This window comes from Nematostella vectensis, chromosome 4 (genome assembly GCF_932526225.1).
Source record: "Nematostella vectensis chromosome 4, jaNemVect1.1, whole genome shotgun sequence".
NCBI lineage: Eukaryota > Metazoa > Cnidaria > Anthozoa > Actiniaria > Edwardsiidae > Nematostella > Nematostella vectensis.
In genome coordinates, this window is record NC_064037.1 from 18,575,128 (window position 1) to 18,596,242 (window position 21,115).

A 21,115-nucleotide genomic window follows, 5' to 3' on the forward strand; every position below is an offset into this window, starting at 1 on the left:
ACTCGGCCACCCGTGCTACCACAAAATTTGGAAATGATGGCTCTATTGGTTTTACAATAAAGAATAAACCGGAAAAATTAGTGTACGAATATTCAATAGTTTATTGGGTAAAATCAATTTTATTTAGACATCTTTATTGCATATAGATATACAATTTAAAAGATGCAATTGCCAGAATAGGGTATTGCTGGACCAAGGCTGACTATACTGTTTCCTTTTTTCATTGTTTCATTATTTCAAGATGGAGTTATTAATAATAAAGAATCCGCTGACGGGCATGTACTATTTTTCCTAGTTACCTTAATCTTCATCAGATTCAGTGACGGGGTGTACATGTTGTTTCCGTGCCTTTTTTCTCTGTAGATACCTCTCCCTAGCAGACATGACAGTCTCGGTATTACTCCTCTTGGCAAACTTACTCATGTTTTCTTCACGTTTCTGCTCACACTTTTCATGTTTTGCTATTTTTTCACCCTCCGTGTATGGCTGTGGTTGTGAGGGCTGAGAAGTTGTTGATACTTCAGGGTTTAATAAAGGGTCATCACCACTTGCTTTGTGTTTGTGTTCTTCTCCATGTTTTTCAAAACACGGTGCATTACCTTGAGGCTTTTCTTTCTCACTACGTTTTGTACTTTTTTTATCCTCGTGCCCGAGATCATGGTGTCCATCTTTAGATCTGCGCTCATCCTCAATTCTTTCCTTTCTCTGATCCTTGTCTTGACCATGGGAGTGCTTAGAATGACGATGAGATTCCATGTGCTCCCTTTTTCTACTACCAGAATGTTCATGTCGAGATGAACCTGGAAAGGTCTCAACTCTTTTTGATTCACTATGCTGCTGTCGATGTGAACCAGTATCTTTCCTATCATGGTCTCTTGGGTGATGTAGGTGGAACTCTTCAGAATCGGGCCTTTCAGTCGTTTTATCACAAGACTCCTTTGTCTTTTCTTTGTCTTTCTTGCGAGTGTCTGTTACGTCAGTTTTTTCACTGTCTGCAGCAAATGATCCGCCCATGGATACATTTTTGTTCAGGAGGTTGCGATAAAACATGCTCATGTCAGTCCGTTTAGTCACGTCATTCATGGCTAGAAGTATATAAAAAAAAATAATAGATAATTATTTCCAGCCTCTAAAATCCTAAAACAAGGAATACCATGTAGTTTACCATCAATAGCATCTTGTTGTTTGATCCTCTCTTCCTCTTCGGCCCGCTCCAACATCTTTTGACGATAACTATGACTTATTAAGGATTGACCAACTCTTCACCATCATTTGGTAAATCCTCAGTAAAGCAATATATACACCAGCCACAGAAATCAAATCCAATGTATTATTCCCTCGCTTAGAAAAAAAAAACAAATCTTGATCTCATATTTAAAACAATCTTAAACCTTATCTTAAAGGGTCAGACTGTAAAGTGTATAGAGACCAACATATGTGTATCTCATCAGGGCTTCTGGGATTACGCGCTTGTGCGGAAGCGGGTAATTTGGCTTTTTCCGCGTAATCCGCGTAATCCACCAATTTCCGCGTAATCCCGCGTAATTTGGCTAAATTTTGAAAGACAAAACATTTAATTGCACAGCTGATGTGTTCAGGGTTGTTACCTCTATTTCTCGTGAAAAAGAGAGATATTCTTCGTAAGAGTGCGATATTTCGAACTGAGTTTCCGAAAACAAATAAAATGACTAGGCGTTCTTTGCTAAACCGCGAAGGCCTTGGACTAATAATAAAATACTTTTTTAATTGGCTGGTGGCTAGGAGCCAATGAAAACTCGCCTAAGATATTTTCACGCAAAAAATTAACCTTTTCAAGTTATTTCGTGCTTTCCTTCGGTACAGAATGTTGTTTGGGCGTAACAGTTGATATTCCGTGTAATTTAGCGCGTAATTCAGTAAAGAATCCCGCAAAATTTTGAGAAAAATGTATTGCAAAATCCCGCGTAATTTAGCGCGTAATGATTGATTTTCCGCGTAATTTAGCCAAGAATCCCGCGTAATTTTGAGTTTTTTTCCGCGTAATTCCAGAAGCCCAGTCCTATGGATCTAAACATTCTATTAAGTCGATATTTTAATATCAAATGCAGGTAATACAAGAAGTAGAGTCACGAGCTAATAAAAGGCTATAATTCAGTTTTATCATTCAGCACTGTTTAAGACCTTTAAGAATCTTGTACTTTCATTACAAAAAGGATACACTGAAGTGACAAACTCCTCCTTGTCTTGGAATTCCCCACCCTCAGCCTCTCGCTCCTTCTGCACTTGTCGTTCAACCCTGCGCTCTTCTTCACGTTTTCTGTAAGCTGCTGACTTCAATAACTGCTCAATGTACTTGGGCTATAACAAAGATATGATATATACTGACATGGAATAAAATAAAATAAAATAAATAACAAATAGATGCCCTGTCCTCACTGGACACAGTTCATAAGACCCTCCTAATATCTTGTTAGACTTGTTTACCATGATCTGTGTATTGTGGTCCACTAGTGTTTTGCATGCAATTTCTAAATTTACAGTAGCTTTTGATACATGAAAAGATTTTTAGAAAGGAAAAAAGAAAAGGCACGTGTCAAGGATGACAACAAGGTGAAGTAGGGAGAAGGAACCATTCTTCCATCCAACTTTTGCATTTTTTATCTGCCTCTTCTTTCTTTCCTCCCTTCACTCTTAGTATAAGCTGCTTTGCCGTCTAATACAGATGTAGTTCAATGCTGTAAAACTGTATTTAGTCAAACCTTTTTGTCCTTTTGAACTAGAAAAGGGGCTGCGTGTTTTGTCTTCTCTTCCATGTCATCATAAATGCTATCATATTCATACACTGTCGGGTCCTGCTGGAGAGCTTTCTGTATCTCAATCTGGGTCTGAAATGATATTAAACCATATATTAGCAAAGCTCAACTACATATAACTGAAACAGGAGCATCAGTTATTGATAATGATCTAATAGACGCCCAGGCGTTTATTAAATGTTGATGGTCTGAGGGAGATAGGAGGCGTTTATTAGAGAGGGGCATTCTTTACAAACTATAAAAATATAGCAAACCCAAGTTAAGTGGGGTTCTAGTCTTGGTCAGGATCATGTGAAAGCCTGTGCAGCAATCATTTATTGACATTTAGCAAGTTTCACCCAGTAGAAGCCAAGCTCAGATGAATTTAATTTGATTTTTACTACCGAAATTCCTAAGTCGTTTGTTTTTAAGCTGGAGGGAGGGGGTGGGGCGTTATATAGAAGGGGGCATTTATGAGAGAGGGGCGTTCATTACAAACTTGTCAGCTTAGGGGGGGGGGCGTTCATTAGAAAGGGGTCATTAATTTGATAATATACTGTATTGATGAATTTTAAAATACTGTATATGTTCTACAGAGTATCAAGTGTTACCTCCTAAATCATTTTAAAGTTCCAGATAAAGTTGCTGATGGTATAAACAAATTAAATACAAATCACCAAATGAAGCAGACATTTGTTTATAGAAGTATCTCAGCATCATCCTTGGAATGATGACCGGGGAAAACTACCTGCTTCATCTGCTTCTTTTTCTCTCCTTCTCGGAGCAGGCTGGTGTTGACTGTCACTTTGCCTTTGGAGTTTTCCTATAGCATACAGAACAGATAATGTACAATACTACCAGAAGAACCACAGAGGACTTGTAACACACTTACACTTCTCCCCTACAGCATACAGAACAGATAATGTACAATACTACCAGAAGAACCACAGGGGACTTGTAACACACTAGAATTTCATCAAAGGGTTAATCAAGACATGCTCGAAGATCCAGCGTACTTTGCGGGCACTCCCAAAAGTCACTACCGCAGAAGAGCCGCTGAAAAAGTTTATAACAATTTTGAGTTCCAAAACACTGGGAGCTGCTGTGCTGTAATTTTTTTAGGGTGTGAAAAAAAAGGCCCAATCACAACACAGTAGTATTTACTTAAAAAATCCTAATTAAAAAGGCTCACGTCGCTTTGCCTGTTTGATGGATCAAGTTACTTTGTTTTGTATGATAAGAGAAACTCTGAAGCCATAACAATTGCTGTTGAGTACAAAATGCAGGTCAGGTGATTTTACTGTTTTTTTTTTTTTTTGCTTCCTCTATTTCATTCAATTTCTATGGCTCACGTGATGCTCAGATTCTCTTTTATAACTAAGCATAAGCAATCCCGTGACTTTGCTGCACATCAACCAAACTTGGGTCAATTAATGTATAACGGTAGATGGACAAGTCAAAAAAATATGTATAGGTGGTTAGGTCACAGATCACGTGACCGTGGGAAAACTACGGATATCTCGCCAGTGATTTGCTGCTCATCAACCAAAAATAAATTGAATAAAATCCAAAATGTGGTGACTATATATGATGTGCAGCAAATCGCTGGCAAGCTATTCGTAGTATTCCCAAGGTCACGTAATTGCTTAGTAATAAACGAGAATCTAAGTATTCAATATTTTAATGCATCACGTGAGCCGTAGAAATTGAATGAAATAAAGAAAGCAAAAAAAAAAATCTTTAGTGGGAAAGAGTGATGTTTTTGCTCAGCTACCGACATGCTTTTATTTTCCCGAAGGATCACGAGGGACTGATTCTTATCCTGGTTTGCCTGTGGTGGGCTTTGATGGAGAAGCGAAATTGTTTTGGGATTCCCATTAGTTTTTTTGAGAAATATGCAGAAAGATGAACGAAACCGAGCAAGAGAGAGACAGTGACACATCAGAACCACACGAGCTCGAGTCTGAAGCGGATTTCGATGTGAGTATGTCACATGAACAATCGGAACATTCTTTTTCATCTACAGATAATCGATGAATCGAGAAATATTGCCCTAAATTGTTTAAGTATAACTCCTCTGTAAATTAAACTAAAGATCGACTTTAGCGCTATTTTATCAACGATTGAAGATGTTTCTTAAAAGTTTGAAACAATTTGTAGACAGCTTCGATCCTGATATAGGCTTGGTTGTTTATGGGCCTTTAAGTTAAAACGGTAGGGTTAGTTGTTGTTTACCTCTTCATCGCTTGAATCTCCTCCAAATATTGATGCTTTCTTAACACTAGGTGCCGTTGTTTTCTTTTTGATTATCAAGCCATATCTAGTGTACATTGAACACATAAGCAGTGAATACAACAAGATCGAGAAAGGGATGTTTAATGTTTGCGAATACAACATTAGTGAATACAAACACCTCTAGAAAAAAAAACATCATAACTTACTTCTTGGGAGCTGACATACTTGGATCTCAAGTTTCTTTATCGTTTATGGGCTACAAAATATAGTATAAATATCGACGTTCGTAAAAGTTTGACATATACTCTAAATGAGGGAAATGAGCCTGCGATGATAAAGAGACGCGGTCCAGTACTAGTCACCAGTCTTTCGAGGCGCACCTGTCTTTCCCCTATTAATTTATTAATTAACTTTAAACCTTGTTTTTCACGACACGATGCAGAAAACGAGCTATTTCATTTGCGTTTGAAGAAGAATAATGTTTTAGTCATTTTTGATGGTTGCCTTAATGTTCTTAATGTTCTTATTTTCCTTTGGTCGTGGCGCACTCCAGGTTTTGGTTGTTTCGCTAGAAAAAGCTACCGAAACTAAATCTTGAAAATTGGATAGCCTGTATGTGACTGCCCAAACAAATCGGACTACACATCCGTTAATACTTCTACTATGTTGCCCCGAGTTAACCTGATGCTATTTTCTTATCTTTAAATTTCGTTCACTCAACCCAAATCTCATTCGTTGTTCGTTGAAAAACCACAACTTAATTTTTAATAAAGCTCCTTCTTTCTAAGTTTTTTAGTAGTCTAGCAACCTCACCTGTGACGCCAAGCGCAAAAAGAAACCATTATATCGGTAAACCTTAACACAACCTTAGCAGAGAAATTAGCGAAAAACAGAATGGGGGTCTGCTTTTCGAGACACGACGATAGTGAAGAAGATGACGAACCGAAAGATTCTTTTACAAAACCGACGCATTACCGAAAACGAGAGGGGCCGAGATATTGCGTGCTGAACTTTACACAAGATTACCAGTATAGACAGTATGAGCCGTCTACGTGGGTTTGCGTCCGCATAAATGGAGTTTCTTACAAAACGGCCTTAAAAAGTGGAAGTTTGATTCTTACAAAGTATTTCCAGGGACATAATGGCCCTGAGAAAGAAATGCCAGAAACATGTCCTGTCAGAGTTCAAATTGATTTCAAGCAAGACCTCGGATCCAATGGCGACTTTGTTGTTTCTATGCATCTTCCCTGGGAAAACAGAGCACGACCGCCGGCACCTAAGCATCCCGACATGTTCATCCAAGATTTTCCAGAGCAGTTCGCTTATGCACAGATATTCGAGGGAGTTCCTAATGAAGGCGAAGTGAAGGAGAGATTGGACAATTTGACAGTAGTTTTGGAGAGAGGGGGGCTGGGATTTGAGAGATTTGAATACTTCAGTTCAAGATTTGAGAGCCCGTTTTCACTGAAAAAGAAAACGCATGAGGTGATGGTGATCGCAAAGAACAAATAGCCGTTGAACAAATAGCCGTTTAACACTGTAAAGGCATCTAATATTTAAATTTAAGAATATTTATTATATAATCTACTTTGTGTTAAATTTTTCTATGGCTTGTTCTATCGCGCGTATCTTAACTCGTACTTGAATCCTTTGGCAAGCGAAGTTAATATGTTAGTATATCTACCTTTTTATTTTAGTTTAGCCTTTTTTCGATTGGGCACATTGTATTCTATTCTTAGTATTCTACGAGACTTCTTAGGCCAGTCATTTTAGGTGAAAAATGAGGGAATCCCGGAACAAATTGCAACAGTACAAATCTCAACGGATTCAGACTCTATTTTTATCACTTTATAACATATCAAAAGTCCCAAAAAAATCCCGACCCGGCAACATCTCGAAAAAAGGATTTATTCCAAACGATTGGAAAGCGAATCATTCGCAGCATGGAAACGAGGCTGAAACATGGAATGTTATATTTTGACAGAGTCTTCTCCTCAAAAGATTATTTTTACATCAAGTAGGAACATGAACAGTATTCCTGTTGAATGAGTGTCCATCATTGACCTCATACTATATGATTATCCAGCCAAAGTACTGAAACAATAGATGTGCTATTCGTAGACAAAACTATACAGCATAAGCTAGATCCACTCTAGTATGTCATAAACACATTGACCCCTCAACCGGCCTGTACCGGCTTTGGGAAGTACCCACAACCCAAAAAATTCATAAATGCAAACTAAACACAACAAGATGAAGATACTCAGGCATCAGTCTAAGGGATAAATGGTCTTGAAGATATGCATCCAACCAAGGTGTTAGCAACTACTCTTAAGCCAAATAATAGCACAGGTTCTTTGACAAATTTCAAATCGAACAAGGAAAGAAAAGCAGAATCACCCCTCTCAATAAAACGCTCAAAATACAACACAAGGGAGAGAGATCACCAAACATAGCTCAAGACACTAATAGATACCTTTTTTCTGATCCTCCAGGTTCATTTCCATGGCCTCAAAACACAATGTCCACTCCTTGAAGGCTTGTAAAACCATGAAGATGCCTTTACGGATTGAAAAGCATTCTGGGAGATCCAGGGAAAAATTCACGAGGGGAGGGCCAGTCAACACTCCTCTCCCCAAAGTCAGATGGTTTTTTTTATAAGTCGTTTCACCCCGAAGCCAAACAAATCAATTCCAGGTCATACAGACCCAGAATAGCAGTGTAAACAATTTTGGAATCAATTTGGTTTCAGAAAAGACAGCATTTAGGAGAGCTGTGGTGATTCATTAGAAAATTATTTTCTCATCCAGGCAAAGCCGAACAAGAACAAATCATCATGAATCCACCTTTGCTTGCAAATATCCATAAGCAAAGCACTCAATTATGCCCCAAAAGACTTCATGATGTCCTGAGACACTCTCCTAATATGCTCATAGCTGTACTTTTGATGAAAAATACAAGCAACCATCAACTTGTGCTGGCTTCAGCACAACGACGAGGGATTAAAAGTGGGGACCGCAAAGCACTGTTGGAAAGCTTGGATACCGCTGACTAGGTGCAGCTGTGTTTGCCTTTGACGGGCTGTATGAAACTCAGAATAGGGGGGGAAGGTATCTGTTTTCAGTCTGTTTTTTGTAAATTCAGCTAAAAAATAGCCAGGAGTCAATGGGTTAATCCATAACTCAGACTTTATTTGTAGCTAAATCCGACAATAAAAGTCCCGTGGAGATACTGCAAAGGCATAAAAACCCTTTTTGTTCTTTCAGGGGTGGTCAGATTTTTATCAGAAAACTTCCTCCCTCACCCCCCCCCCCCTCCCCCAGAAAAATTAGGTCCACTTTTTCGGATTTCGCACCCCCTCCCCCCCCCCCAAGAAAAATCCTGGGTATTGGCCTGGATTTTGCACTGGCTTTGACTGACGTGGCTTTCAATTTCGCCTGCCGGTAGTTCTGGCGCTACCTTGAGGAAAAGGAGAGCGGGTTCCGCGCTCAGCGGACTAGATACGGCAAAAAATCCAGAGGCCGTCCTACTAAACACAGCCACATCTGCACGACATGCTGTGTGTAGGAGGCAACAGGTGGAGAGGACCGTACTCTTGCCGAACACCAGGGTCCAACGAGGCAACAGGTGGAGAGGACCGTACTCTTGCCGAACACCAGGGTCCAACGAGGCAACAGGTGGAGAGGACCGTACTCTTGCCGAACACCAGGGTCCAACGAGGCAACAGGTGGAGAGGACCGTACTCTTGCCGAACACCAGGGTCCAACGAGGCAACAGGTGGAGAGGACCGTACTCTTGCCGAACACCAGGGTCCAACGAGGCAAGAGGTGGAGAGGACCGTACTCTTGCCGAACACCAGGGTCCAACGAGGCAAGAGGTGGAGAGGACCGTACTCTTGCCGAACACCAGGGTCCAACGAGGCAACAGGTGGAGAGGACCGTACTCTTGCCGAACACCAGGGTCCAACGAGGCAAGAGGTGAAGAGGACCGTACTCTTGCCGTACACCAGGGTCCAACGAGGCAACAGGTGGAGAGGACCGTACTCTTGCCGAACACCAGGGTCTAACGAGGCGACAGGTGGAGAGGACCGTACTCTTGCCGAACACCAGGGTCCAACGAGGCAACAGGTGGAGAGGACCGTACTCTTGCCGAACACCAGGGTCCAACGAGGCAACAGGTGGAGGGGACCGTACTCTTGCCGAACACCAGGGTCCAACGAGGCAACAGGTGGAGGGGACCGTACTCTTGCCGAACACCAGGGTCCAACGAGGCAAGAGGTGGAGAGGACGGTACTCTTGCCGAACACCAGGGTCCAACGAGGCAACAGGTGGAGAGGACCGTACTCTTGCCGAACACCAGGGTCCAACGAGGCAACAGGTGGAGGGGACCGTACTCTTGCCGAACACCAGGGTCCAACGAGGCAAGAGGTGGAGAGGACGGTACTCTTGCCGTACACCAGGGTCCAACGAGGCAACATGTGGAGAGGACGGTACTCTTGCCGAACACCAGGGTCCAACGAGGCAACAGGTGGAGAGGACGGTACTCTTGCCGAACACCAGGGTCCAACGAGGCAACAGGTGGAGAGGACCGTACTCTTGCCGAACACCAGGGTCCAACGAGGCAACAGGTGGAGAGGACCGTACTCTTGCCGAACACCAGGGTCCAACGAGGCAACAGGTGGAGAGGACCGTACTCTTGCCGAACACCAGGGTCCAACGAGGCAACAGGTGGAGAGGACCGTACTCTTGCCGAACACCAGGGTCTAACGAGGCAACATGTGGAGAGGACCGTACTCTTGCCGTACACCAGGGTCCAACGAGGCAACATGTGGAGAGGACGGTACTCTTGCCGAACACCAGGGTCCAACGAGGCAAGAGGTGGAGGGGACCGTACTCTTGCCGAACACCAGGGTCCAACGAGGCAACAGGTGGAGAGGACCGTACTCTTGCCGAACACCAGGGTCCAACGAGGCAACAGGTGGAGAGGACCGTACTCTTGCCGTACACCAGGGTCCAACGAGGCAACAGGTGGAGAGGACGGTACTCTTGCCGAACACCAGGGTCCAACGAGGCAACAGGTGGAGAGGACCGTACTCTTGCCGAACACCAGGGTCCAACGAGGCAACAGGTGGAGGGGACCGTACTCTTGCCGAACACCAGGGTCCAACGAGGCAACAGGTGGAGAGGACCGTACTCTTGCCGAACACCAGAGTCCAGCGAGGCAACAGGTGGAGAGGACCGTACTCTTGCCGAACACCAGGGTCCAACGAGGCAACAGGTGGAGAGGACCGTACTCTTGCCGAACACCAGGGTCTAACGAGGCAACAGGTGGAGAGGACCGTACTCTTGCCGAACACCAGGGTCCAACGAGGCAAGAGGTGAAGAGGACCGTACTCTTGCCGAACAACAGGGTCCATCGAGGCAACAGGTGGAGAGGACCGTACTCTTGCCGAACACCAGGGTCCAGCGAGGCATACCCCTGTAGAGGAGATAGAAAACATTAATCAATACATGAGTTATTTGGGCGTAACACAGGGTATCACAGGAGAACGCTGCATTTGCCTAGAGTGTTATCGTTATTTTACCTAGATTTTGAGTTTGGCGAATAAAGTATTCACCTGAAATAGATTTACATGAAAGGATATATTTCGTTTCATGTTTATTGTAATTCTTTTACACGAGTGCTAGTTGGGGAAACAAAACAGGTCCCCATTTTCATGATGTACAATAAATTATATATTGTGCCTGAAAATCGTTACTTATTAGGTATAGAAAGACCGCAAGTAAGTACATTTATTGTCTCATAGAGCGGATTTCGGAAGACTGTCGTGAGTAATTCACAATTACTTTTGTGATAAACTCCTATAGGTTTTATACACTATGCATACACTATAACCTGCACATCAGAATTAGACTTGAGGCTCTAAGCCCTATTTTAACAAAAATACGCCGATCTAAGATAGCTCACCGATAATGTAAGCGCTAACTCAAATACGTTCTACAAATCAGGTTATTTTATCAGTAAGAATCAGAAATAGAGAAAACTTAGGGAGTGAAAAATAGTGTTTTATAACAAAGACGTAATGGCGGCAATTCGTTGTTGCTGCTACTAAAACATCAGTAGATAGACACGCCTTCCTTGACTTTAAATTCCTTGGTTAAAACACAAAAATGTAAAACCGATAAGTTTTCACGAGACTGGGCAAGGTAATCACCTAGGCAAGGTTTAATGCAAGGTTTAATGCAATTTCAACAAGAATTTCGAATCATAACTCGACACCAAATACGGGTTCTGTCTTCAAAAAGGCCTTACAACTCACAATCTACAAACAAGTGGAAACAATCGAATATACTTACCAATGAGGCATAACACTTCTAAAATAAACTTTACCTTTTATCTGGAAATCAGTGACTGTAACTCAGAGAAGCAGCTCATTCGCCATTACCACTTGACGTGTCCATGGTTCCGTTTTCGGCGCCTTCTCGAATGAACTGTTCTGTAAGCTATTCGCGTGAATTTCTCGAGAAGAGCGCCGCTTTTTTCACATGATTCTTGCACCAGGATATAAGTTAAACACGATGTAAAATATCATATCGTTATCCAAACGATTGATAATCATTTCAGTGAAGAATTCCCCTGGAACCGTTGTAAACCCGTTGCTTGCAACGCTTCGTGGCCCAGACCTTATTAAATGCATGGCCTGGGTGTGAAAACTCACACTTAGTCCGTAGACTGGTAAAAAAATGTCTGGCCGGCCGGCCAACGAAATGAATGAAATGAATCACAAAACGGAGATTGAGTTAGTTCCACCTCGCAAGTTTAACTGTGTGTGCAGCTGCGTTCTACACAACGTCGTGTCCTACACATGATACCAACAAGAGACTTCTTGTCTTTTATTAACAGGCGAGTTAATGACTTTTCTGAACTATTTCTTTGGTTTGATACTTGTTATACGTATTCTCGCACGTGCGATATTTGGATCTATTTTGGCAGTCTAATAAAGTAATATTGCAATACTAAACGTACAAAGAGAAAAGGGTATAACATTGTTATCTGTTTTTTTCTATAGGCGAATTGCCTTTAGAGCCTAACGCGTGAGAGCCATGCTCCTTCCCTTGTTCCTGTCCGGAGTGAAGCTGTCAGTGTGGTATGTTTCTTCAAATACTTAAAACCGGACCACTGGTAACCTTGCAGATCCATTCAGAAAATTGTACCAAAAGTATGACCCATGATGCGCTCCGCCGGGAAGACGAGTGCTACTGTGACCACGCATGACATGAAAATAACAATCAAGCAAGATGCCTTCCTTTCAAACGCTAACAACAAGACACGGTTCATTACCATGCTAAGGCGTTACCTTTCAGAAGCTGGGTGTAGTACCTTACAAGCGGAGAACGACGCCGAATTATCAAAACAGCCGTAGAATCTGCCGCCAATTATGCAGCCACACTTGTTCGTCGGTTTCCAACCCCAATCCACACTTGTAGCGGACGACACAGACCTACTCGTCTTGCTGTGCTATCACACCCGGACAGACCGACATGACTTATACTTCCGGCCTGAGCCCAGAAGCATTTCGAGTGGAAGTAGAGTGTGGAGCATGAAACACGTGAGGGCAGAGAGAGCCTGGTCAGGAGCTATGTAGAGACATACGAATTCTTTATGCAGTATGCATCGGGGGGGAAATCCACGCCGTATTCAAGAATTATGAATTGCCTTACTTTTGAAGCCAAGCTAAAGCATTTGTAAAGGACGTGTCAACTCCGGCTGCGGTGGCGAGAGCAGGAGAGAATGCGCTTGTGGCACTCTATGGTGGAAAACAAGGAGAACGTCTGGACAGCCTCTTGTAACGCAGTGCCATGCAGTGGGCCAAGCAGAGGTGATTGAAGCAGTGGTCGTGCAATTAATTGCGAATGTCGATCGAGGATTGCAGTTGGAAACTGACGAACGGCCAGGTACTCCCCAGGTCCTCCCCAGGTCCTCCCCAGGTCCTCCCCAGGTCCTCCCCAGGTCCTCTCCAGGTCCTCTCCAGGTCCTCCCCAGGTCCTCCCCAGGTCCTCCCCAGGTCCTCCCCAGGTCCTCCCCAGGTCCTCCCCAGGTCCTCCCCAGGTCCTCCCCAGGTCCTCCCCAGGTCCTCCCCAGGTCCTCCCCAGGTCCTCCCCAGGTCCTTCCCAGGTACTCCCCTGGTACTCCCCAGGTCCTCCCCAGGTCCTCCCCAGGTCCTCCCCAGGTCCTCCCCAGGTCCTCCCCAGGTCCTTCCCAGGTACTCCCCTGGTACTCCCCAGGTACTCCCCAGGTACTCCCCAGGTACTCCCCAGGTACTCCCCAGGTCCTCCCCAGGTCCTCCCCAGGTACTCCCCAGGTCCTCCCCAGGTCCTCCCCAGGTCCTCCCCATGCTAACAGATCTACAACGGGCATCCCAGGATTTGCTAAAAATGATTACGTGCAACTGCGGGAGTGATTGCTTACTGCACGTTGTAGTTGCCGGAAGATTTTTTTCCGGTAATTTTTTTCTTACTAGAATTTTCAAGTTAGTTTTTTCTAATTTGTCATTTTTTTTTTCGCATTTTTATTTAGTTTATTTTTTTTCCTTAGATTATTACTTCTGAAATTTTCTCCGATTTATTTTTTATTTCTTAATTTTTTCTCCAATTTTTTTTTATGTTTGAGAAATGCTATGATAACGATGGGCCAGCCTACGTCCCCACGGCGTCCCCCACGGCACCGAAGGGGTATTGTTTTCAAATTGTTCCACTTCGTAGAGTTTTCAAGTCGTTCCGTTTTCGATCATCGTTTTCGCGTTTTCGTGTGAACGATACCCGTATCCGTAACAAAAAAAAGGTTGCGCTTTCAAACGAAAACGGATAGGTGGGGACGGGGTCTTAGGCACGTCCGTTACTGCGCGCGCTCGTATTTTAACTTTTGCCGCGAAGATCGCTGATTGGTACATGTTCGCGTATGCGCATGCATTAAATACTGGATCCTCTTTCACGCGAACCAGAATGTCGAACGCAAAGAGAGTCCCAGGTCTGGACTACGGGTATCCATATTTGATGAATATCTGAGTTATGGTTGTAGTGTATACTGTCAAGGAACAGAGATAACCAAGGTGGAAAACTCTAGGCACAGCTTGTCTGTTAAATCTCCGGGGAGTCTTCTTACTCTACACTTGTAGTGTCCCTATTGCATAGCATGAGACAAACGGAGCCAGGTCTCACTCAACATAGCTTAATACGAGCACAATGAGGCTGGTGAGAATCGTCCTGGGTTGATAATCCTGTCTTGGCAGACGCGTATTTTATTCCTGCCGGTACTAATAACAGTGCGTAGGGGGGAGGGGGGGGGGGGGTCGCAAAGGGGCCGCTTTAATACCTACCCCCCTCTCCTCTCTTGGCGTAATAAGAAGCCCGGAATATAGTGCTGGTTCTGGGTTTAGCGTGATGCTACGACAAGTCATGTTCAAGCCTTATCAGCGAAATGTGCGAAAACATGGACAAAATATGTCTTAACACAGTATACTTACAAAATGTTGGACACAACAAACGATTGAAGAAAAGACTAGCTGAAAATAATATTATATACCTTTAAGAGAAATAACCGTCTCTGCCTTATTCTAACAAAAGAAAGCGCACTTTTCCCCATTGCGTACTGGAATACGTCCAATATTGGACAACCAAATATGGAAAATATGTCCGATTTCTGAGCAATAGAACAATGGCTATGAACTTGGACTGCGAAATGTCAACTCAAGTTCAGTCTGGAGGTCTGTATGCGCATGATTTAACAGTTTTTTTCTGATACAATAAAACAATGAGCTGAGTTTAATGTCTGGTGTTTTGTAAGCTTGAAGCCGTTTAGCTTGGGTCCGCACGACCAACATGTCGCAGAACAGAATAAACTAATTCTCTGGTAGGCTTCTGTATTGTTAACCACTGAATAACTTCCACTAAGCATTAAAGAAATCATTTGCATTTAACCATTGTCGATTGTTCGGCTATTTGTTTAGGCGACATAAGTAATTTTGATTTCGCTTTGGCAACTGCAAAAAATCTTTTATCCATGTTAACCCCTCGAAACAATCAATATATGCAAATGGTTATCAAATACCAAAACGTAGCCGTCGGTTTTTGAAGACTCTAGGGCCAATCCGCCTTCTACAGTCCAGATCTTTTGTTTAGAATACAAGAGATAGGTCAGGCGTGACTCCATGATAAGCTCTGTCTAATACTTGTCGATATTTTGGGCTTATTGATAATAGCCGCGCATCAATACGCATCTTCAAAACCAATCATTGTTTATCAAGCTATATCAAGCCAATTTACGTGACCCCTGAATACATTCAAAACTCAACTTGGAATATGAACCGGCGACAAAACCAAACGAAGTGAATAACTTGGTTTTATTGTTTAATTTTGATACGAATTCTTTTTACAATACAGATTCTCGATGCTAATTACTTAATAGCTTTATAAAACAATTGCTGACAATTTGAATGAGTAAAATTGGTGGAATTTTATACAAAGTCACCCGTTCCGCTATCACAATATGTTTTCCGGTCATTACAAAAATATGTACACTTTGACTTCGCTACTTCCTGTGTTTGATACTTGTATAGGCATCGAAAGCAATCTTTCAAACATCAATCTCGTAATCAATTGTTTATAAGAAGATTATACAACAAGTATGAATTTTAACAAGCTATTCAAATACCTGAACACTTTTTAATGATAGCTCTCTCTCTCGCATTTTCAGAATTATGTACAGTTTATAGTTTTGTATAATAATGATAGCCGCCTGCTGATATACCACGTCTGCGGATTCGCCAAACATGATCGACTTCTATCTTGTATATTCAGCCCCTAAACCAAAGTTCAAAGTCTATTCACTTTAGGTTAAGATATTTGCAAGCAGAATCGAGGCTATTTTTTTCTTTTTGGTAAACCCCGTTCTTAATGCTATTTGTGTCTATTTTGTCGAGTATTCGCAGCATTTTTGGTAGACTTTTTTCAGGCTCCGACCATGGCTTTTAGGCTTAATGCAACTATGCACCACATGGGAAACATATCTTTTGATTCTTCTGGAAGGCTTTCGGCCTTGGAACTTCATTTTCATCCGGTGAACTATGTTAGTATACTGTAAAGCAGTGAAGCGGTCCCAATTACAATCAAAGCCCATTTCCCCGCCTTTCGCGCCAAGTTTACAGCACCTCCGTACCAGATGGCGAATGCGACGGTTCATTCTGGTCGATTTCGTCGGTGTCGTAGTGTTGAGCGCTACTACCAAGTTGTCTTCCGATGTTTTTGGATTTTTAGTTCTTGTACTGGCGGTTACATTGCGAGAGACTGACATTGGTTTTAATTCCGCCTTGCCAAGCTTGGGTTTCACATCTGAAAAGTGACAATTAACGTAAGTGAATTTTCTCGCTTCGAAATAATCCCGAAAGCGCAGGCTTTGATTTGGGGCTTTCGAATGCCAATAGAAATGCTTAGGAGCGTCACTAAATGTATATCATATAAAAATCATTCGAGAAAGTGGCTTCAGCTGTTTAAGAAGCGAAAGCTGTGAGTTTCTTGATAAAGGAAATCGTATATCTTCGCATTCACCAAATGATTTCAATGGCGTAAATTCACTGGAAGTGTGCTTTAGTTTACGGTCAAACAGACACAAAACAGCCGAGATACAGAGTCTCAAGTATCACTTGTGTTGTAAAGCTAATTGAACGAAAGTTAAATGCCATCGGACAAAACTCCGGTCGATTATTTCAAACGCGCAGTGATTTATCTACGATATTGAACCGCACATATTGACAAAAGAAACCCCCACAAAATCTCCGACCAAAATGCCAACTAGCGTTGTACAAAAAGGCTGATAGATACTCACCAGCTTTTGATGGTCGCCGACCTTCGCAGACGGCTAGAACCAACACGAGCAAAAGGCAAAACGTAGAAATCTTCATGGCCTCCGATCTTGGCGCTTGAATGTACAAGTAGTTAGTTTTGCCAAGAGATCCCACAGGATTACCGCTAATTCCTTCCTTTTCTTCGTGTTCAAATCAAGAAAAATACACCAGGTAGCTTATTCCCTAGTTATACGACTACACTGTTCAAGCTCCTATGGGCAATTAGAGCCAGTATACTGTTCAAATAAACATTGACCGCACTCGATAAATACTTTACGGGCACTCTGCCAAATATGGACTTAGCGGGGGTGGGACAGGAGGAAATTGGACGTCGGAAATATGCCCGGCTTCTATCTCAAGATAACTCGCAGAAGTGCTTGTATGCTTCCTAAATATGCGCAGTTATTTTCAAATTGCCCTAAATATAACTGATTCATGTCACTGTGTTTGATTGTTGTGGTCACTGCCTATCTCGAGGGTACGTCTTTGCTTTGAGGTAATCGCATAACCAGTGACGTCATCGCTACAATTATACACCCTTGAATTAGACCTAAATTGATAACAAGGGATTAAAAGATTGCTTACATGATTAGAATAGCAGGTACGTCGAATATTCATAAGGCAATTCTAGAACATACCTTAATCTAAAAAAATATTTAATTTCAACTCAAAACTTCATGTTATTACTCGTTTTGGTTTGTTATTACTGGTTACTATTGGGCTGAATAAATTTGCCATGGGTTCGTTCAACTTATGGGGGGGGCCTTATGTATTCTAACCATTATAACGGAGAAAATGCTTGGTAAAATAATGTTTCCTTGTATTTGAATCCTTATATTCCGAGTGGGTGATAAAAAGCCTTGTTTTTTAAACGGGTGTTGTAGACTAAGAGTGTTGAGCATTGAGTACAATGGCCAATTGAATGATTCACAATGATCTTGATAGTCTAAAAATATTTCTGGAATAATAACCTAGGTACCCGAGGCTTCGAGCTTCACTAGAGCCGCCAAGCGGCGTCTCTGTTACCCAGGGGATTATATATCAATTGTAATTTCTGCTATGTTTCATGCAATACTTTTTCACATTTTTACAATGACACGCAATATAGTTTACCCAAGTTTATTCTTCCATGGTTCGCAGAATATTTCTCCTTTCATATCCTGAAGTGACCAATTTAACCAAGTAGTCAAGGGTGGAATATACATTCAGGCTATTTTATCGTTTTAGGAAACTGTAATTTCCCTCGTCAATATTAATTGACGCAAAGCCTCGGTCGATACGCCAAAGCCTCATTTTGATATTTCCCGGTATGACCGGGAAACTTTCGCGCGGTGCCAAATTAAAAATGTAAATGACTGAATAGCTTCAACAAGTAATTGGACGACTTTTGGGCTATTTTCTTTCTATTTGAACCTTTTGGAAGAAGCTACAGGTTTTAGCATAGGTGAAGTTGATCCAAACAATAACAAAGAAAGCTCAGATGTCAGGCTTCACGGCATGAATAGACCGTTTAGTTCGAAAACTCCACGGTATCTAGAGAACAAAGTAAAATTAGGCCACTCGCTTTGTGCTGCTTTATGATTTGATGAAAATATTGCTTTTACAAATAAAAAAAAATTACTACACTTTATACAAGACGAGAGAAGAAGAAAGAGAGAAGGTTGCACCTAGAGCATTCTCCGTAGCCAGGTAGCCCGAGGTCTCCGAGAATTCGGCCTACAAATATAGAAAAAATGCTCTCTTTCTTCTTCTCTCGTCATGTATGAGTGTTGAAAGGGAAACGAGTAAGTAAAATGGGCCCAAATACTCAAGAGAGATACCAAAAAAGACAATAATAAAGTGAGTCCACTATGAAGTCTATTTCCTTTAATTTCCCATTTTTTCATCACTATACAAATTCTCTTGCGTACTAGAATACAAACCGAGTGCTTGGGTTACCTGTGTTCAATCTCTCCAGGATAAAAAACTCCGACTCAGAGTGCTCGTCCATTTTCTTTTTTTTTGGTGGCTTTGGTGTTTTGGTCGATTTTGTCTTAGCTAAATTCGTGCGACCAAACAAAACAACACAAAAAAGCTCACAAAATGTCCCGCTCCGGATACGGAAAAAGACGGCCCCGCCAACCAACCATTTCTGCTGTCTGGGTGTTAGAATTCGCCACTCGAATGATCGCTGTCGCTCATTTTGCAGTTTTAAAGTGGAATGGAAGTAAAACGATTGCATTCCACACAATGGCTCATATCCAGCCAGCATCTCTCGCGGGTTTGCTCAAAGGGCAAACTACAACGACGGCGAGTTGTGAAAACTTCCGCAGCGAGAGATGATTTCCAACCTTTTTTTTAGTCACAAAAGGATAAATTTAGACAAAAAAAAAAATGCTATTTGTACTAGTTATTTCATTGCACACGAAATATAAGTGAGGCGAATAGGTCGGGACGAAGTATTTCGAACCTTACAAAACAAATGACAAACAAGACGTACAAAACAATTCTTTATTACCTCCCAAAATCGTATTACACAAATCAATATGAATAAAACCTAGGAAGTAATTGTTTTGTAAGTTTTTCTCTTCCAAAGCTTTCATGTTTATATCATAACACGAGGCCTAAAAATAAATTTTGCGGGGAAAATTAAGGCAGCTAATTTGACAGTAGAAATCGCAATCGACCGCAAAGTGGTTTCGATATGACCACAAATTATCGTAGGGTGAGTTTCCATACAATCGTACAGGACCCGGGGGGGGGGGGGGGGGGGGGGGGCTCCCATATTATAATGACGGGGGTGCTCGTAGGAAATTTTTACCCCTAAATGGTACCAAAAAGGGCGTGGCTCTAGTCAATTTTTACCCTAAAAGGTACTAACGAACAACGTACATTTGTAGTTGAAAAGCATGTAAATCCATTTCATTAAACTTTTTTTAATATCGAAGTAGCAGCTTGTTCTGACCCCTAAAAGGTACCGTGTCACAAAAAAATGCCAGCACTTGAACTCGAACTCCATAAAAGGTACCAAAACCGTGATTTTTACCCCTAAAGGGTACTACGATCGAGTGCCAGCCTTCTTTTGACAAACCCCGTTTTTCAAATCAGACAAACCGCGTTTTTCAAACCAGACAAATCTCGTTTTTCAAACCAGACAAACCTCGTTTTTCAAACCAGACAAATTTCTTGTTTTGAACCATTTTCTTGTCCCTCGTATGTATCTCCGTTATGTAAATACCTGGGGAAAGTTGTAATAAGCCTGGATAACTTTAACCGCAGGATAACATTTATTCGGGTTTTGTGGAGCTTTGGCTACCTTAACTAAATGTCTGCCTGCCTTAGTTCATAACTTGAGGCTTTGTTGTTGTTTGGAGAAGAGCATTGACACTTCTTGCCGCTTGCTTTCTGCCTTGAACGCCATTTTGTTGGACTTCTTCTCGCTTCTTCGTTGCTAAAAATAAGTAAAAGTTTTAATTTATTTTCTACAGTTTTTCAGCATGAGTCAATACAACAATCGGATTGAAAAAAAGTTAGAATTTGTTTGGGTACAACCCTGTAAAACAGCACCAGAGAGTGTATTTAGCCGCAGGGTTAAGTAGAGTTACCAGACGGGAGAGATGAAGTTCTCCGAAACCTGATATGGGCAATACTGAGTATACTGGTCCCCACCAGGGCAAGGTTGTCCCATACCTCTCCTCCCTCCCCTCCCTTATACTATCAGCAGTATTATTGACCTCAGCGCTGCACTCAGTTGCGCGTGCGCCATAGTTTCTTAATATTGTGGTGCCAGGCCGCGCACTAGCGGAATACACACATTCTTTTGGACCTTATACAGAATTGCACCAGTATTGTGAATATCAGTCGGGGGGGGGGGGGGGGGAGGGAGGGGGGCTGAAGGAGAATTATGCTGTTGTTAATATTCGGCGAGCTTTCGCCGACGATATCCAACTGATAAATCTGGCTACTGTGATTCTAAAAAATGGAAGCGTTTCAATGGCCAGCACTGTAATTCTGTAATTGGTTTCACATCACGGCACCTCTCCGCAAGTCGCTGACCAATCAAAAAGCACCAAATGGAATTCCGTGAGTTTGAATGACAAAAGCAACAGAAAGAAACATAGCAACATCTAGTATCATTAAATACCACGCGACATCGTACTGTCTACATGTAGCACAAAAAAATCATATTTCAAACAGTTTAAGAAAGTCTCTAGACTAGCTGTAGGAAAAC

The 21,115-nt window shown here is 42.2% G+C and overlaps 4 protein-coding genes across 4 annotated transcripts in view; 1 reads left to right on the plus strand and 3 right to left on the minus strand.

Moving 5' to 3' along the window:
• Positions 1-77: 77 nt before the first annotated feature.
• LOC5503418 (nuclear speckle splicing regulatory protein 1) lies at positions 78-5,350 on the minus strand. Its single transcript, XM_001624450.3, has 7 exons — positions 5,213-5,350; positions 5,007-5,091; positions 3,520-3,594; positions 2,739-2,864; positions 2,198-2,337; positions 1,166-1,233; positions 78-1,085 (listed from the first exon to the last, which is right to left on the minus strand). Exons 1-7 carry the CDS (start codon positions 5,227-5,229, stop codon positions 301-303), a joined length of 1,296 nt encoding a protein of 431 aa, XP_001624500.3. The 5' UTR covers positions 5,230-5,350; the 3' UTR covers positions 78-300.
• A 203-nt stretch (positions 5,351-5,553) lies between these two features.
• Positions 5,554-7,052, plus strand: LOC5503419 (heme-binding protein 2). The gene has a single exon (XM_001624440.3). It carries the CDS (start codon positions 5,901-5,903, stop codon positions 6,516-6,518), a length of 618 nt encoding a protein of 205 aa, XP_001624490.2. The 5' UTR covers positions 5,554-5,900; the 3' UTR covers positions 6,519-7,052.
• An 8,335-nt stretch (positions 7,053-15,387) lies between these two features.
• LOC5503415 lies at positions 15,388-17,375 on the minus strand. The gene is made up of 2 exons (XM_001624451.3): positions 16,887-17,375; positions 15,388-16,393 (listed from the first exon to the last, which is right to left on the minus strand). Exons 1-2 carry the CDS (start codon positions 16,960-16,962, stop codon positions 15,972-15,974), a joined length of 498 nt encoding a protein of 165 aa, XP_001624501.1. The 5' UTR covers positions 16,963-17,375; the 3' UTR covers positions 15,388-15,971.
• A 2,006-nt stretch (positions 17,376-19,381) lies between these two features.
• Positions 19,382-21,115, minus strand: part of LOC5503420 (protein LTV1 homolog) — a 29,824-nt gene continuing 28,090 nt past the window's right edge. The window contains exon 13 of the mRNA XM_032371768.2: positions 19,382-20,335. Within this exon, the coding sequence (XP_032227659.2) occupies positions 20,228-20,335 (108 nt within the window). The 3' untranslated portion in view covers positions 19,382-20,227. The remainder of the gene's footprint in view (positions 20,336-21,115) is intronic.

Excerpts from the sequence above, each read along its gene's own strand:
- LOC5503419 (XM_001624440.3), top strand. The coding sequence starts at position 5,901 with ATGGGGGTCTGCTTTTCGAGACACGACGATAGTGAAGAAGATGACGAA.
- LOC5503415 (XM_001624451.3), bottom strand. The coding sequence starts at position 16,962 with ATGAAGATTTCTACGTTTTGCCTTTTGCTCGTGTTGGTTCTAGCCGTC. Across the intron at positions 16,394-16,886 it reads TCGGCGACCATCAAAAGCTG|ATGTGAAACCCAAGCTTGGC; the intron begins GTGAGTATCTAT and ends GTCACTTTTCAG.
- LOC5503418 (XM_001624450.3), bottom strand. Across the intron at positions 3,595-5,006 it reads GAGATTCAAGCGATGAAGAG|GAAAACTCCAAAGGCAAAGT; the intron begins GTAAACAACAAC and ends TGTATGCTATAG. Across the intron at positions 1,086-1,165 it reads ACAACAAGATGCTATTGATG|CCATGAATGACGTGACTAAA; the intron begins GTAAACTACATG and ends ATATACTTCTAG.